This window comes from Alexandromys fortis, unplaced genomic scaffold (genome assembly GCF_014885135.2).
Source record: "Alexandromys fortis isolate MF-2015 unplaced genomic scaffold, M_Fortis_MF-2015_v1.1 scaffold_243, whole genome shotgun sequence".
In the NCBI taxonomy this organism is placed as follows: domain Eukaryota; kingdom Metazoa; phylum Chordata; class Mammalia; order Rodentia; family Cricetidae; genus Alexandromys; species Alexandromys fortis.
Genome location: NW_026068121.1, coordinates 1620492 through 1637950, shown reverse-complemented (window position 1 = coordinate 1637950; position 17459 = coordinate 1620492). Strand labels below are relative to the sequence as shown.

The 17459-nt window shown below is 54.2% G+C and overlaps 1 protein-coding gene across 2 annotated transcripts in view; it reads left to right on the top strand.

Annotated features, from left to right (window-relative positions):
• The first annotated feature begins 230 nt into the window (after nucleotides 1-230).
• Nucleotides 231-17459, top strand: part of C3 (complement C3) — a 29907-nt gene continuing 12678 nt past the window's right edge. For both annotated transcript variants that reach the window (XM_050125337.1, XM_050125338.1), the window contains exons 1-28: nucleotides 231-395; nucleotides 1409-1598; nucleotides 2396-2558; nucleotides 2654-2724; nucleotides 3406-3500; nucleotides 3598-3680; nucleotides 3791-3881; nucleotides 3967-4069; nucleotides 4248-4374; nucleotides 4489-4604; nucleotides 4689-4835; nucleotides 5330-5539; nucleotides 6158-6364; nucleotides 6784-6942; nucleotides 7165-7294; nucleotides 7823-7894; nucleotides 8026-8226; nucleotides 8872-8980; nucleotides 9383-9468; nucleotides 10104-10246; nucleotides 10682-10894; nucleotides 11741-11807; nucleotides 11902-11988; nucleotides 13083-13286; nucleotides 13803-13878; nucleotides 14154-14313; nucleotides 15296-15394; nucleotides 16855-17011. In XM_050125337.1, the coding sequence (XP_049981294.1) occupies nucleotides 319-395; nucleotides 1409-1598; nucleotides 2396-2558; nucleotides 2654-2724; nucleotides 3406-3500; nucleotides 3598-3680; nucleotides 3791-3881; nucleotides 3967-4069; nucleotides 4248-4374; nucleotides 4489-4604; nucleotides 4689-4835; nucleotides 5330-5539; nucleotides 6158-6364; nucleotides 6784-6942; nucleotides 7165-7294; nucleotides 7823-7894; nucleotides 8026-8226; nucleotides 8872-8980; nucleotides 9383-9468; nucleotides 10104-10246; nucleotides 10682-10894; nucleotides 11741-11807; nucleotides 11902-11988; nucleotides 13083-13286; nucleotides 13803-13878; nucleotides 14154-14313; nucleotides 15296-15394; nucleotides 16855-17011 (3643 nt within the window). In that variant the 5' untranslated portion in view covers nucleotides 231-318. The remainder of the gene's footprint in view (nucleotides 396-1408; nucleotides 1599-2395; nucleotides 2559-2653; nucleotides 2725-3405; nucleotides 3501-3597; nucleotides 3681-3790; nucleotides 3882-3966; nucleotides 4070-4247; nucleotides 4375-4488; nucleotides 4605-4688; nucleotides 4836-5329; nucleotides 5540-6157; nucleotides 6365-6783; nucleotides 6943-7164; nucleotides 7295-7822; nucleotides 7895-8025; nucleotides 8227-8871; nucleotides 8981-9382; nucleotides 9469-10103; nucleotides 10247-10681; nucleotides 10895-11740; nucleotides 11808-11901; nucleotides 11989-13082; nucleotides 13287-13802; nucleotides 13879-14153; nucleotides 14314-15295; nucleotides 15395-16854; nucleotides 17012-17459) is intronic.

Here is a 17459-nt window from a genome sequence, read left to right as displayed (position 1 = left end):
TTGTTTTGTTTTGTTTTGTTTTTCTTTTTCTTTTTTTAACTGTAACCAAGTACAATAGGGATCAGCCAAGGTTCAGCATTTGGCCTTGACCCCAAGAGCCAGGGAAATGTGCGTTGGGATACTCCCCCAAGACGTGTTGGCCCCAGGCTTGTGAAAAGCTTAGGAAACAGTGTTGCAAAATCTGGGGCAGTCCCTGGGTGCAGGAACAGGGAGGGCCCAGAGGAGGAGGTCCACATAAGAAGCAGTCCTCCACAGCCTGGCTCACTCCTGCCTGCCCCTGCCCCTCACCTCCCTCACTCCCCACCTTAGTCCTCCACTATGGGACCTGCTTCAGGGTCCCAGCTGCTGCTGCTGCTGCTGCTGGCCGGCTCCCCCCTGGCTCTGGGGAGTCCCATGTAAGTAGTTACCTTCTGGGGTGCAGTTCTGGGTAGACTTCCTAAGTTCCCTGGGTGAGAGTGCTCTCTGTGGGGGAAGGGTACAAGATATGGTTGTTAGGAGTTTGTGGTGGGGACTGGGAGATGGCTCGGTGGGGAAGAACTCTTGCTGCATGAACATGAACCTTGGTCAAACTCCCAGCACCCATGGAAGAGCCAGGAGTGACCTCAGTGCCCGTAACCTCACACTGTATGGGGCTGGAGACAGCCCAGCACCAGGTTCAGAGAATAAAGACCTTGACTCAAGGGAGTAAGGTGTGTGAGTGGGAACACAGGACACGTGGCATTGCCCTCGGGCCTCCACACACGCGCATGTCAGGAGCATATTCATGAACATGTGAACACACAGAATCTGGTCCGCTTCAGTGTGAGGGTATTTACAGGCTCATGATCATCAAATCCCCTACTGTAGCATCGAGGTGCCTACTTATAGAACAGAAGATCTGTCGACTTAGGGTGTCTGATGCCTCATGGTTTAGGCATTGGTGAGGTTGAGATTTGTGAACTGGGGCACTGTTGGGGTCTGCAACCGTTGACTGTGTGGACTGTCAAAAGCCAAGCTCAGATAGGGCCTGATGACTCTGGCCTGTTATCCCAGCTACTCTGGAGACAGAGGCAGGAGGCGCGCACATTCTAGGCAAGCCTGGACTACATAGTGAATTCAGGGCTAGCTTGGGCAACTTAGCAAAGGGCAACTTAGGAAGACTCCATCTCCAAATAGAAGAGTGAGAAGAGGTGAGGGTAGCTCGGTGATAGAGCACTTGCTCCTGCGGCCAAGTGCTAAGACCAGGGAGAGCCAGCTTCCAGTGACCGAGGGGGAGGGAGAAGGAAGGGAGGTGGTGGTCCTTGGGGAGGAACATGGATCCAGATGTCTGCTCTGGAACCCAGCACTGAGAGCCCTCCAGAAGCAGCGACAGGTGAGGGCCGGAGTCTGCAGTCTTGAGGTGACATCCTCTCCGGTACTCCTCACGCAGGTATTCCATCATCACCCCCAATGTCCTGAGGCTGGAGAGCGAAGAGACCATCGTGCTGGAGGCCCATGAGGCACAGAATGACGTCCCAGTCTCAGTCTCTGTGCACGATTTCCCAAAGAAGCAGGTGCTGACCAGCGAGAAGACAGTGCTGACAGGCGCCACTAGACACCTGGGCACCGTTAAAATCAAGGTGGGCAAGGGAATGTGGAGCTACAGACAACTACAGCCCCTTAGGTCCAGCCTGAGTCCCCTCTCCTGAGTACCTCTACACTGAGCTCTGCCCCCTGAACCCCTCCCATCTGAGTCCCACTCCTCTGGGCCCCTCCCCTCAGACTCTACCTGCTAAGTCCCTCCCCTCAGTGCCATGCCCCTCTGAGCCCCGCCCCTGGGCCCCTACCTTCTGAGTCTCCACTCCTCTGAGCCACTCGCCTCAGAATCTACTTTTTAAGTTCTTCCCCTATGTGCCCCAACACTCTAAACCCCGCCCCTCTTAGCCCCCTTCCACGCCCCCGCGCACCTCTGAATTCTGCCATCTTAGACCGTCCCCCATGAGCCCCGCCCACTGAGCCCCTCCCCTCTGAGCGCGGTCCACTTAGCCCCTCCCTTTGAGCCCCTCTCCTCAGAATCTACCATCTAAGTCCCTCCCCTCTTAGAACTACCCCTCTGAGCTCCGCCCCTCTGAGCCCGCCCTCGGCAACTCTGAGCTCCACCCCTCTGAGCCCCTCCCCTCAGAATCTACATTCTAAATTCCGCCATTCTGTGCTCTGCCACTCTGAGACCCACCCCACTGAGTCCATCCCCTCTGAGGTCCGCCCTCTGAGCCCCTCCCCTCTGAATCTTCTTTCCAAGTCCCCTCTGAGCCACTGCAAAACTATACTCCCTGAGCCCCAACTCCCTGACTCCTGCCCATCTGAGGAGTGACACAGGAGGTCCAGAGGCTCGGACTCCTGACTGTCCCCCCTTCCACACACACACACCCATGTGCAGATTCCGGCCAGTAAGGAGTTCCAGACAAATAAGGGGCAAAAGTATGTGACAGTGGTGGCAAGCTTCGGGCAAACGGTGGTGGAGAAAGTGGTGCTGGTGAGCTTCCAGAGTGGGTACCTCTTCATCCAGACAGACAAGACCATCTACACCCCAGGATCCACGGGTAAGTGCTGCGGGTGGCTGCACACACCAGGGCTGGAGGACCCTCCCAGAACCTGAGGTCTAATGGGACTCGCTTGTCTCCCCCACACCATCTAGTCCTCTATCGGATCTTCACCGTAGACGACGAGCTACTGCCCGTGGCCAGGACGGTTGTCATCACCATTGAGGTACCAGCTACTGAGTTTCCCAGAGAGCCTCAGAAAGGGGCAAATGGCTGCACAGCATGGCCAGTGCAGAGGAGCCAGAGACCTAGAGATCCCCATAGGAGGGATACCCATAGGAGGGTCATAGATGCAGGATCTGAACCCAGAGAAGCTTTCTGAGCCTGTTTTCCAATCAGAAGGTAGGGATGACCCTTAATTGTAACTCCGTGTAATATACTCTGCCCAGTAGAGGGCGCCTGGGAAAGCCTGAGTGAGGATCCCCCCCACTTCTCCCCCACAACCTTCCCACTTCTTTAGAGTCAAAGCCCAAGTCTTCCTGCCGTGTTCCTTCCTTGCCTTTCTCCTCTCCGTCTCTCATTCCCTCTGCTACACACACACACACACACACACACACACACCACCCCTGATCTTGTAAACAAACACCCAGTCAATTTGCTGGATGAACTATGTCCTAAGCCAGTGAGGTCAGGACCTTTTATCTAAACATACATAAAATGCACAGCACAGAGAGGTTGAGCCATCTGCCTGAGATCACCCAGCTTGTAAGTGGCATAGTAGGGATTTGAACCTAGGCTGACTGAACAAGGTCTGTGCTTTTAAATGCCACCTCAGCAGACATAGAAATGTTGTGGTTGGGTCTCACAGAGTTGCTTTAATCCATATGCCTTTCCTGACTCCTTACAGACCCCCGATGGCGTGCCCATCAAGAGAGACACCCTGTCTTCCCAAAACCAGTATGGCATCTTACCCTTCTCTTGGAACATTCCGGAACTGGTCAAGTATGTCTGGGTCTCCAGGAACAGGACCCCCCTGTCCCAGGAGAGGGATGGGGAGGCGCTTGGAGGCCCGGTGGGTCACACTCCTCATTTCTTGCAGCATGGGACAGTGGAAGGTCCGAGCCTTTTACGAGCATGCACCACAGCAGATCTTCACCGCGCAGTTTGAGGTGAAGGAGTATGGTAAGTCCCGGTGGGTCAGACAGGCTTGGGATAAAGAAAAGACCGCTGTGCCTGTGCTACCCTGGCAGTCCTGCCAATGCCATCTTTGCTATCTCCACACCCCACCCCAGTGCTGCCCAGTTTCGAGGTCCTGGTGAACCTTGAAAAGCCATTTTATTACATCGACGACCCAAATGGCCTGGAAGTTTCCATCTCGGCCAGGTGAGGGTCGGGGAGGTGCATGGGGGACGGGTCTCCAGCCACAGTCAGAGAGGTCTTCATTACCCGAAGTCTTCTTCCCTCGCAGGTTCCTGTATGGGAAGAATGTGGACGGGATGGCCTTCGTGATCTTTGGGGTCCAGGATGGCGACAAGAAGTTTTCTCTGTCCCAATCCCTCCAGCGCGTAGTGGTACTGCCCCAGCCCCTGACAGCCTGGAACCTTGCCATCTCCCCCGAGACCACGCCCCCGCCCCAGAGCCCCTCCTACCTCTTCGCCCCTCCCAGTCCCTCCTCTAGCTGAACCCAGCCACCAGTCCTGAGCTCCTCCCCTTCCCAGCTCCTCCCTCAGGCTCCCCTATCCTCCACAGATCGATAACGGTTGGGGGGAGGCAGTGCTCCAACGACAGACACTGCTGGATGGGGTACTGCCCTCCAACGCTGATGCCCTGGTGGGGAAGTCCCTGTACGTCTCAGTCACTGTCATCCTGAACTCGGGTAAGGCCTGTTGAGGTGAGGGAAGTCATATAGCAAGGCTAGCCTGAGGGAGGAGGCCTGGCCCTGAGGGGCAGCTGAGGAGCCTGCCCAGACCTTTACCACTCCTCCCCTCAGGTAGTGACATGGTGGAGGCAGAGCGCAGTGGGATCGCGATTGTCACCTCCCCGTACCAGATCCACTTCACCAAGACACCCAAATTCTTCAAGCCAGCCATGCCCTTCGACATCAAGGTAAGATGAGGGGCCAGTCCCCGCTTCCAGCTGCGTCCTTCCTACCACACCACCTGACACTTCCCCGCCCGCCTCTGTTCACAGGTGTTTGTGACCAACCCTGATGGCTCTCCAGCCCCCCGAGTGCCCGTCGTCATTGAAGGACTTGACTCACAGGCTGTCACCCAAGATGATGGTGTGGCCAGGCTGAGTGTCAACACGCCCAACAACCGCAATAAACTGACCATCACGGTGAGTGTCCAGAGCTCAGATCCTAGTCTCCATTGTCAGAGAACTACTCGGGGCTCTGCTCGCTTCGTGACGGGTTCTGTGGGTCACCCAGAGGATCCCAAGTCGCTGTAATAAAAAAAAAAAAAAAAAAAAACTGACAAAACCACTTCAGGAAGGAAGGTGTACAGAGAGTCCAGTGACTGGGTGGGCGCAGAGGCAGGAGACTACCTAAAGCAGCTGTTCATATGCCATCCGCAGAGATGAACAGTAGCATTCGGCTAGGCTGCTCCTTTCTCTTCAGTCCAGCGCTCTAGCTCAGGGGAGGACGGTGCCACCCATAGGGGTCTTCCCAACCTAGAACCCCTCGCTGGCAAGATCAGAGCTCGCCTCCTGGTGGGTTCTCCATGCTGTCAAGCTGGCAGTCAGTATGGAGCATCCCAGAGCCTTTGTGAGCTTCAGGGATTCCACCCTGGGCAGCGCTGGGAACCAGCATGCCTCCCTCTTCCCCTCCCTAGGTGCGCACTAAGGACAATGGTATCCTGGATACTCGACAAGCAACCAACACCATGACGGCACAGCCCTATGGCACTATGCACAACTCCAACAACTACCTGCATCTGGCAGTGTCTCGTGAAGAGCTCAAACCAGGGGACAACCTCAAAGTCAACTTCCACCTTCGCACAGACCCTGGCCAAGAAGCCAAGATTCGCTACTACACCTACCTGGTCCGTGGTCACCAGAAGCCTCAGCTCCCCTACATGACTCTCCAGTATCCTAAAGATCCTTGCCTGGCTCCAGGGTTTCCCCTGCCCATCTTAGGGATCCCCACCCAGCCACGGGGTCTCCCCTGCCTATCCTAGGGTTCCCTGCCCAGTCCTGGGATCTCACCTGTCGATCCTAGGGATGCCTGCCCAGCCCTGGGTCTCCCCTGCCTATCCTAGGGATCCCTACCTGGCCCCGGGATCTCCCCTGCCCATCATCGGGATCCAGGCACAGCCCCAGGGTCTCCCCTGCACATCCTAGATATCCCTGCCCAGTCCTGAGGTCTCCCCTGCCCATCCTAGGGATCCCTTTCCAGCTCCGGGGTCCCCTTAAGAATCCTAGGGATCACTACCCAACCTCAGGGTGTCCCCTAACAATCCTAAGTATCCCTATCAAACCCTGGAGTTTCCCCTGCCTATCTAGGGATCCCTGCTCAGCCCCAGGATCTCCCCTGCCATTCTAGGGATCCCTGCTCAGCCCCGGGGTCTCCCCTGCCCATTCTAGGGATCCCTGCACAGACCGGGGTCCCCTACCCATTCCACCTAGCCCCATCCTGGTTCTCATGCCCATCATCCTTTCAGATTATGAACAAAGGGAAGCTACTGAAGGCAGGCCGCCAGGTTCGGGAGCCTGGCCAGGACCTGGTGGTCTTGGCCCTGCCTATCACCCCAGATTTCATTCCTTCCTTCCGCCTGGTGGCTTACTACACCCTGATTGGCGCCAATGGCCAGAGGGAGGTGGTGGCAGACTCTGTGTGGGTGGATGTAAAGGATTCCTGTGTAGGCACGGTAAGTCTCTCTCTCTCTCTCTCTCTTCATCTTCTCCCTCTTTCATCTCTCTTCCCCTCATTCCTTTCTATTTCTTAAAGACATTGTCTCACTATATACCCTGAGTGTACTGAAATTCATTATGTGGACTAGGTTGGGCCTGGACCTCACAGCGTGCTGCCTGCTTTGCACCCCCATCACTTCCGCCCTTTGCATCCCTTCTTTTTCTCTTCTCTCTTCTCTTCCTAACCCTCTCCTGGCCTCGCTCACTTTCACTTATCTCTTCCCTCCACTCCTACCCCATTCTCTCTTCCTCCCACTCTCTCCCCCCATTTTCTCTTTCCATTTAGTCTGTCTGTCTCCCCTCCCTTCCCCCCCCCCTCTCTCTGTGGTCCTTCCAGGGTTGACTCATCCATCTTGCTTCTCCACCCTCCCTATAGCTGGTGGTGAAGGGTGACCTGAGAGATAACAGACACCCGGCACCTGGGCAGCAAACAACACTCAGGATCGAGGGAAATCAGGGGGCCCGAGTGGGCCTGGTGGCCGTGGACAAGGGCGTGTTTGTGCTGAACAAGAAGAACAAACTTACACAGAGCAAGGTGAGCACCTGCATCCCAGAGTCTGGCCTGGAGGGGAGTCTGGGGAAACGAGGGTGTAGGGTGTGCCCGAGGCTGAGCTGGGAGTTTGCTGGGGGCTGCATATGAGCATATGAGGGATGAGGATGGCCAGGTCAAACATCATGGTGGGTTGAATGAAGCTCTGCCAACCTGGCCTCTCCCCTTCCCACCTCCGCCACCCAACCCATCTCATGCCACCTGCAGATCTGGGACGTGGTAGAGAAGGCAGACATCGGCTGTACCCCAGGCAGTGGAAAGGACTATGCGGGGGTCTTCGCGGATGCAGGACTGGCCTTCAAAACAAATGAAGGCCTGCAGACTGAGCAGAGAACGAGTGAGAAAAGGGATCAGAGGTTGACAGGACGGAGGACATGCCTTCACCCCCAGATGCCCACCAAGAGCAGGACCCTGAGAGCAGGAAACTGAGTCTCAGCCCCTCCTCCACCAGCAGCACCTGCTGTTCTGTTTAAAATTCATTTTCAATTGTATTTGTGTGCATGCTCCTGTGAATGGACATGTGCATGGGTGTGCATGCAGATGTGCATAAATGTGCACATGTGTCTGTGTGTGCTCACACCACAGCATACATGTGGAGGTTAGAAGACAACGTGCAACAGTCAGTTCTCAGCTTCCACCACTTGAGTCCTGGCAATCTAACAGGTCATCAGTATTAGCTGCAAGCCCCAATACCAATTGAGCCATTTCACCAGCTCCATTGCTACTCCCTGAGCCCCAGTCTCTTCTACTGCAAAAAAAAAAAAAAAAAAAAAAAAAGTGCAATAAACCCCCATCTCCCCCATCTCACTCTCGGCTCTCCCCAATAAACCCCGTCTCCCCCATCTCACTCTCGGCTCTCCCTCAGATTCAGAGTGCATCAAGCAGGCTGCCCGCCGCCGTCGCTCAGTACAGCTGACGGAGAAGAGGATGGGCAAAGGTTAGGAGTCCTCTGCTGATGCCCATCCTAACCCTGTTAGAATCCCAAGGGAGGTGGGGAAATTCTATCTGGAGCTGGGTCCTATGCTTTCCTGATGACTAAGGCTGACACCAGGTCCGGGCCTCCCACAGCGGGTCAGTACACGGACAAGGGTCTGCGGAAGTGTTGTGAGGATGGCATGCGCGATATCCCTATGAAGTTTTCCTGCCAGCGCCGGGCACGCTTCATCAGCAAGGGGGAGAGCTGTGTGAAGGCTTTTATAGACTGCTGCAACTACATCACCGCGCTTCGTCAGAAGCACCAGCGAGACCAAGTGCTGGGCCTGGCCAGGAGTGAGTGGCGCCTCACGGGTTGACATTGGGGATGGAGGCTGAAGGGAGAGGACAGGGCTACTCAGTGATGCAGTGGCTGCACCTTTCTGCTGGAAGTGTAGCCCAAAGACTGTGACCCAACCCTGAACCCTGGGAAGAGAGAAGGGGGAGGATGGAGGCCAGCTGGGCTTCATAGCAAGGAAGAGGCTAAGGGGGGGGGGGGGAGGGAGAGGTGGCTCAGGGAAGGGGAAGGGGCAGAGGGAGCCCAGGGCATTCCTCACACTGCCTATGCCCCCATCCCACAAACAAGGTAAGTTTTACAACTCTTCCACATTGAATCTAGATGTGGAACATGCCTCTCATTCCTGCACTCAGGAGGCTGAGGCAAGAGGATTGCTGCAGATCCCAGGCCAGCCTGGGCTACCCAATGAGTTCCAACCAGCTTGGATAATGCTTCACTTGATTCCAACACATCTGTAGAACATGATTTTTAGTTTTTATTTCCTGGATGGAGAGAGGAATCCCCACAAATCCCCAATGTGTCTGAGACCTGCAGAAAACCCTCACCCCAGGGCGAATGCATTTACACAGCTCAGAAATGCATGCTCGCGAGCCACCCCAGAGTGGATCTTTTTCCAGACCACAGCCACATCTACCCATCCTCAGGTGACATGGATGAAGATATAATGCCTGAAGAAGATATCGTCTCCCGAAGCCAGTTTCCAGAGAGCTGGTTGTGGACCATAGAGGAGTTGAAGGAACCAGAAAAGAATGGGTATGGCTCGATGTTCAAGGATAAAGGTGCTGGATCCCAAGACTGACACAGTGGAAGGGGAAAACCAATTCCTACAGGTTGTCCTTAACCTCCACCTAAAGGTCAGAGCAGAAGGATGCCACACTCTCTCTCTCTCTCACACACACACACACACACAGAGTGGATATATTTTTTAAAAGGGAGGTGAGGCTAGGACAGAAAGCATCTTCCCAGACAAGCTAATCTGCATAGGATTTGCTTGCTTGCACCTGCTAACTTCCTGTCTCCTCTGGAGTCACCGTGGAGGTCCATGGCCTGCAACACAGAGCTCCTCTCTAACCTGTCCCCAGGGGGCCTCCCCCTCCACACCCGTCTCCATCCTGCTAGATCTCACCCCTTGATTTTAAATTTCTGCCTTCTCAGAATCTCCACGAAGGTCATGAACATCTTCCTCAAAGACTCCATCACCACCTGGGAGATTCTGGCAGTGAGCTTGTCAGATAAGAAAGGTAAGGGAGGGGCTAGGGAGGGGGCTCAGCAGTGAACTGCTCCCTACAAACATCTACCAAGCTCCTTCTGCAGAACCTGCAGAGAAAGCAGGGTGTCCTTGTGTCAGTTTGTCATCCCAACGCTGGGGAGCCAGGAACAGGAGGAGCCCTGGGTCTTCCTGACCAGGCAGTCAAGCCAATCAGTGAGCTCCAGGGTCAGTAGAAACCCTGGGTCAAAAAATGAGATAGAGGGCCAGAGGAGCTCAGTGTCTAAGAGCATTTACTAATCTTGCAGAGGGCCAGACTTCGGTTCCCAGCCCCCATTTAGGCAGCTAACAACTGCTTGCAGCTCCAGGGGATCTAGTGCCCTCTTCTGGCCTCCTTGGGTACTGCACTGATATGCACACAGACACATGTGTACATACATAAAATTAAACAAGGTGGAGGAGCAATTGACGATGACACCCAGTGTCAATTTATGGCCTCCACATGCATGTGCACATGTAAAAACACAGGTTGGACACAGCTGGCCGTGATGACCATGTGCATGTTTTAGTCTCTACCTATCTGCGAATGGGATCAGCCATGGCCGGCTAGGGAACTTGAAGCAGGTCCTGGCTGCCCCCACCCCACACAGCCCTCCCACCTGGACACAGGGATCTGTGTGGCGGACCCCTATGAGATCACAGTGATGCAGGATTTCTTCATCGACCTGAGGCTGCCCTACTCCGTGGTGCGCAATGAGCAGGTGGAGATCAGAGCTGTGCTCTTCAACTACCGTGATAACGTCGAGCTTAAGGTGGGAGCCAGTCGGAGCTGGGAGGTTGAACAGGACCCGTGAATCCACCCTCACCTGCCCTTGTTTCCCCTCACCTGCCCTGGCCCCTTCCTTCCCTGAGACCCTGCCCCGCCCACCTGCCCTGGTTCCCTCTCTACTGTCTTGGTCCATCCTCACCTGCTTCGGTCCCCCATCACTTGCCATTGTCCCCCATCATCTGTCCTGGTCCCCCCTCACCTACCCTAATCTCCCCTCATCTTCCCTGGTCCCTCCTCACCTGCGCTGGTCCGCCCTCACTTTCCCCAGGTCTTCCTTCACCTGCCCCAGTTCTCCCTCACCTACCCTGGTCCCCCCTCATTGTCGCGGTCCCCTTCACCTACCCTGCCCCCCCACCAGCCCTGCCCCCCCACCAGTCCTGCCCCCCCTCACCTGCACTGGCCCCTTTCTCCCCTGTAGGTGAGGGTAGAACTGTTGTACAACCCAGCCTTCTGCAGCCTGGCCACCGCCAAGAAACACTACTACCAGACCATCAGAATCCCTCCCAAGTCCTCCGTGGCAGTGCCTTACGTCATTGTCCCCTTGAAGATCGGCCTCCAGGAGGTGGAGGTCAAGGCTGCCGTTTTTGGCCAGTTCGTCAGTGATGGTGTCAAGAAGACCCTGAAGGTCGTGGTGAGTCCTTGGAGGCATCTGCTGCCCCTAGCCTTCAGATCTCCCTGCTGTTGGTCTGGCTCTGAGACACCAAGGATCATAGCTGGGCTCAGGTGATACAGAACTTAGAACTGGCTGGGTCTTGGTGTGCAGAGCCCTGAACTGGTTCATACAAATCTCTGGGCTCTGTGCTCAATGGGATATGGACTGTCATCCTAGCACTGGGGAGGTGGGGCAGGAGAATCATGGATTTGAGGACGGCAGGGGTAACTCAATGAAACCCTGTCTCAAATTTTGAAAAAGGGAAAAGTCCTAGGGAGATTGCTCCCCTGGCCAAGTGCTTGCTGTCCAAGCATAAGGACCTGAGTTCAGATCCCCAGAGCCCGAAGAGAAGCCAGAGGAAAAGGATCACTGATTGCCGAGAGACTGCCTCAGAAGGCACGGTCAGAGAAGACATATAGCCTTGACATTTTCACATGCACACATTCACATGCATGCACACAATACGTGCACATGTGTACACACATGCATACACACAACACATACACAAATGCACACCTCACAGTCACACATGCACTTACACAGGCATGTATACTCGAATACACTTGCATACATGCACGCACACTTATACATACACGTACACCCCAAACACATGCACTGCCACGTTCACCTGCACAAAAATGCTAGCACACTTGCACACACTCACACATACACTCACACATGCACAAACATACATGTAGTGTAAGTTTTTTCCCCTCTTTAACCATTAAAGTATTCCTGTTACTCTTGAGCTAGCCTGGTCACTTATTATACCGACCTAATTCATTACAATGTGTCTCTTGTCATTTAATCCATCCTCCTTCACAGCCGGAAGGCATACGAGTCAACAAGACAGTGATCACCCGTACACTGAATCCAGAGAAGCTTGGCAAAGGTGAGGAGGCAGGTAGAGCAGGCAGGGTGGTGTGGGGCACCAGGAAAAGGGCAGGGGGATGGTGCTATCCACCTCTCTCACTCTCACCCTGCAGAGGGCGTGCAGAGGGAGGATGTGCCCGCTGCAGACCTCAGTGACCAAGTGCCAGACACGGACTCTGAGACCAGAATTCTCCTGCAAGGTAAGATGGCTGCTTCCCTGGCCTGAGGGTCCAGGCAGGGGTCAGGGCAGAAGCTAATGGAGCGCCATCTCATGGGGGAAGGGGGAAAACCCTGCACCAGGATACAGGATTCAAATCTCAACTCTACTATTTCAAGTTGATTGATCTGGGACTCATTTCTTAACATAATGCCTCCCCATGCCTCAGTTTCCCCCTGTGAAAAATAAGGGCAACGATACTGTCTTAGTTACTGGTCTATCACTCACTGCCCGGAAACACCATGACCAAGGCAACTCTTATAAAGGAAGCATTTAACTGGGGCTTGCATACAGTTTCAGAGGCTCAGTCCACAATCATCATGGCGGGGAAAGGACAGGCATGGCTGGAGCAGTAGCCAAGAGCTACATCCTGATCTACGGGCAGACGGAGAAGGAGCGAGGCTGGGCCTGCTGTGGGCTTTTGCACCCTCCAAGTCCACCCCAGTGGCACACCTCCTCCAGCAAGCCACACCTCCTAATCCTTCCCAGACAGTTCTACTAACTGGGCACCAAGCATTCAGATGTAGGAGGAGGTGCTGGGGGCCATTCTCATTCAGACACCACAGATACTCTCTGCCTGTTTGCTGGGAGGGTTTGGCCATAGCAGTTCCAATCCCCACTTTATCGGGAACAGTGTGGCTTGTGTCTGCACACAGGAGCCTCCTGCAGAAGTTAGTTCTGCAAATAGCACATGCTGGGAAAGATAATTAAATGAGAAGCCACGCCCTCCAAGTACAGAGGTTCTGCTCCTCTTACCTGGATCCAGGAAGAACGAGAAGGGGGTGTCGTGCCCCTCCAACAAGCCACCATAAGAGACAGTAGCCAACTCCAAAGTGATTTGGGGATTAAATGAGATGCTCTATGAAGCTCTCCAACAGACAACAGCAAGGAACTCTAAGCCAGAGCTGGCTGGCTGCTGCCATTATCTTGACTAAAGGTGAAATTAAATGTCCAAGAGGAGGCACAACCTCCCCCTAAATCCACACAGGATTTAAATCCTTCTGCAGTCCCCAAGTCCTAGGCTTCCTCTGGTCAGAGACAGGCCTGACAGGCCTTTTCCTCCACACTCTGCTCCAGGGACCCCAGTGGCTCAGATGGTCGAGGACGCCGTGGATGCAGAGCGGCTGAAACACCTGATCGTGACCCCCTCGGGCTGCGGGGAACAGAACATGATCGGCATGACACCCACAGTCATTGCCGTGCACTACCTAGACCAGACAGAACAGTGGGAGAAGTTCGGCCTGGAGAAGAGGCAGGAGTCTCTGGAGCTCATCAAGAAAGGTGGGGCCTGTGATGGAAAACAGCAAACCAGCTTCTCTTCCCAAGTTCCCCCTGGCCCCAGGAGCTCCGCCCCTCATGGAGCTCCGCCCCTCATGAAGCCCCGCCCCCTCTGCCCAGAGGCCCCGCCTCTGCTCCAAACCCTCCGTATCCCCCCCCCACCTCCCAAATGTCCTTCAGAGATGATTTCCCTCACGTCTGATCCCTAGACCCACACTGAATCATCTTTCCAGAATCCACGCCCTACTTGAGCGTGCTTCCCTCTCCTCAAGCCTGTCCCGCCCCTCATAGCACTTCTCCTCAGGGAGGCCCACCCCCCATTCCCAGCTCAGCTTTCCACTTCAAGCCTTCCTTTAAAACCCACTCCCTTCCCAGGATCCTGATCCTACCCTCTTTGAACCATCATCCCACCTCACGTAGGTTGCACCCAAGTCCTGCCCTTGGGGCACCCACTGCCCACCTTAGTCAGGCCAGGCTCAACCCACCCCTTCCTTTAGTGACCCTGTCTACTCTCCACAGGGTACACCCAGCAACTGGTCTTCAAACAGCCCAATTTTGCCTATGCTGCCTTCAGGGACCGGGCACCCAGCACCTGGTAAGTACAGATGCTCAGTTTGACCTTCTCTGCCTCGATAGCCACCTGAGCAAGGCCTGAATCTCTACCAAGAGTGGTTTGGCCCTTATCTGTCTACAGCCAAGGGTGGGGAACCGAATGAGCCTTAGACTCCTTTAAGCAACAGGCTTCATGCTCTTTGAGCCACCCAAATTCAGTGAATCGGGCAGCGCCCCTCTCTGTTCATTGGTGAGTGAAGATGTCATTCTCTGTCTCTCAAAGTCGATTGGTTCATACGTGGTGTTCCCCACCCCCAGGCTCACAGCCTACGTGGTCAAGGTGTTCTCTCTGGCTGCCAACCTCATTGCCATCGACTCTCAGGTCCTGTGTGGGGCTGTTAAATGGTTGATTCTGGAGAAACAGAAGCCGGATGGAGTCTTTCAGGAGGACGGACCCGTGATTCACCAAGAAATGATTGTAAGAGGCAGGGGGATTTCAGACAGAGATAGGTAGAGGGTGCCAGGAGGGAGAGGAGAGAACACTGCTCCATCTGCCTGTTCACTTGGTGGAGGTGGGAGCCTGGTTAATAAATTTGTAAAACACTAAAGTATTGCAAGAATCCAGCGACTGACAGATCCAGCCACAGGAGGGACATGCATGGTATCGTGCTTGGTGGAGACCAGAGAGTCCTCCAGGGGCACTCACCTTTTTCTTTTTCTTTTTAAATATTTATTTATTTTGTATACAATATTCTGTTAGTCTGTATGCGTGCAGGCCAGAAGAAGGCACCAGACCCCATTACAGATGGTTGTGAGCCACCATGTGGTTGCCAGGAATTGAACTCAGGACCTTTGGAAGAGCAGGCAATGCCCTTAACCTCTGAGCCATCTCTATAGCCCTTTCTTTTCCTTTTTTGAGAGGGTATCTCCCGGTCCCATGGCTCACCAAGTAGGCTAAGCTGGCTGGTCCCTGAGCCCCAGAGATTTGGCCATCTCTGCCTGTCCAATACCGGGGTCACAAGCACATGCCTCCACGCCCAGATATTTAATGTTTTAAAATGTGAGTTCTGAGACATCAAACCCAGGCTTGAGGCTTGAGCCATCTCCCCAGGTCCTAGTAAGTGTTTTGACTGCTGATAGTCCACATTTTCTGTAGAGCTGTCGGGGGATCTCCACCGTAGATCAAGGAGCATTTGTCTGTCTGTGGAGTAGCTGACCAGCTCATGCCCATCCTGTTGGGCAAGAAGCCCTGTGAAGGCTAGCCATGTGTGCTTTTCCTCAACCATTACACCCTACTACACCAGGGACAGCAGTCCAGGGGGACCCCAGTGACACAGAATGAACAAACAATTCAATTGATTCCCACTAGCGGGTTGGCTGAGCCCAGACTCCCCAAGTCTTCAGGGTCCTTGACATCCAGGTAAAGACGCATAAAGATTCTCTTCTGCTCCTCATCACAGGGTGGACTCCGGAACACCAAGGAGGCCGATGTGTCCCTCACAGCCTTCGTCCTCATAGCACTGCAGGAAGCCCGAGAAATCTGTGAGGGGCAGATCAACGTGAGTGTCCTGTCAGCCACCCAAACTGTGGGGAGGGGTGTTCTCGTTTTTTCTCTACTGCCGTGATCAAACACTAAGACCAAAAGCAACTGAGGGAGAGAAGGGTTTATTTCAGATTAAAGCTCCATGTCATGGACATCCCTGGGGGGAAGTTGAGGCAGGGAGTCAAGGGCAGGCATGTTTGCTGTTCCATTACCTCAGACCAATGACCTCAGCTCACTCACAGCCAAAGCAATGGTGCTGCTGGCTGCTTCGCTGGCAGGCTTAGACCTTCTTGGACAGCTCAGGACCACCTGCCTAGGAATGGTGCTGCCCACAGCGGCCTTTCCACATCTACTAACACTGAAGAGAATCCCCACAGACGACCAAGGTCCCGCTGATCTAGGCAGTTCGCCAACTAGGGATCCCCTCTCATACCCCGGGTTATATCAGGCTGACAGTTGACGCTAATGAGGGGAGAGGTTGTTGCCTTGAGCTGGGAGGTTTGGCCCTCTCTACTTACGAAAAATGGTCTTACGATAAACCATGACACCTGGTGTGTATCGCTGTGATCTCAGACGTTTTCACAAAAACCTCTAAAAAAGTATATGACTTTTCCTGGGGAGACACAAAGAAATGTCTGTCATCCTAGATAGCGATCAGTACCAAACCAAAAAAATGATTTTACCAAGTTCAGCTTGATGAACATTGCATCAAGTTTATTGGGGTCACCTATGGGAGCATGGGGACGCAAGGGCAGCTGAATTGCCAAAAGGCCCACACCACCGTGGACAATGAGTCACAAAAGCTGCACAGCTAGAGATCCCTGTGCAGCCTGTGGGCGGGTCTACCCTAGAGACCCCCCCAGCGGTGGCTTGTGCCTTTATAGCCAGGAGGGGCTTTCTCCATCTCTCAGCTCCCACGAGAGTCCCGAGTTTGGGGCCTTCTAAGCCTCTAAGTCTCTTGCTGTCTTTCTGAGTTTTATGAACCACTGCCACCCTCTCGGAGGGAGTGTTTCAACTCAGCGTGAACAGCTACCCACTCATCCAAGTTCAGTGAATGTGCAAATGGCAAACCCCTCCTAACGCGACATGGTGACCAGGAAGATGGAGGAAGCTCCAGCTGGTGTGCTGGATCTGCTTTCTACTATGTGCCAATGTGGGACATTTTATGACATCATTTTGTTTAGTGACAACCTCTGGGGAGTATTTACATGACCATAATTCACCGTTGTTATGAGGCAGGGCTCATCCACCCAAGAACCCAGAGTCACACTCCCTTTTGCACACCCCTATTGTACAGACTTCTCCAGGCGCATAAAAGGGTTCAGCAGAGGGCACCACACTAGTGGCCCCAAAGACTAAAGGACTCTTAAAGTCAGGGGAGTCCTACCACCAAATACAGGGGAGCCCCACAGGGCAGATGCTATCCTGGTGGCCCAGAAGTCATGTTTGTGAGATCCCAACTGTTGTGTCTCACAGAGCCTCCCCGGGAGCATCAACAAGGCAGGGGAGTACATCGAAGCCAGTTACCTGAACCTGCAGAGACCATACACAGTGGCCATCGCTGGGTATGCCCTGGCCCTGATGGGGAAACTGGAGGAGCCTTACCTCAGCAAGTTCCTGAACACAGCCAAAGGTGAGGAATAGCCTCAACGGGAAGGGTTGTGTGGTTGGGGGTGAGGGTCACCTCAAGGGGAATATCCTGGACACACAGTGAGCCAGGACGCATGGTTCTTAGCTGAGAGGAGGGGTGGACGACCCCACACTGACTGCACTGGACCACTCTCAAGTCTGTTGCCTCTTCAACGTAAATCACACAAGTGTCCTGGGGCGTCTTTCATTCAACCACACCCTAGGTGTCCACATCCTGAAGGGCGACAGAAGGAGAGGCGGGGGCTGCTGGACTGGGGATGCTCTTGAGTTCTTTTCCTGTTTCTGTTATAAAGTGCCCCAGTGAAAGCAACCCAAGGGAGGAAGGCTTCATTTCAGCTCACAGGTGGAATCCATCATAGCTGGGAAATCAAGGCAGTGAGAGCTAATCAGAAAGCAGAGAGGTGCTGGGTTCATTCCTCCATCTTACACAT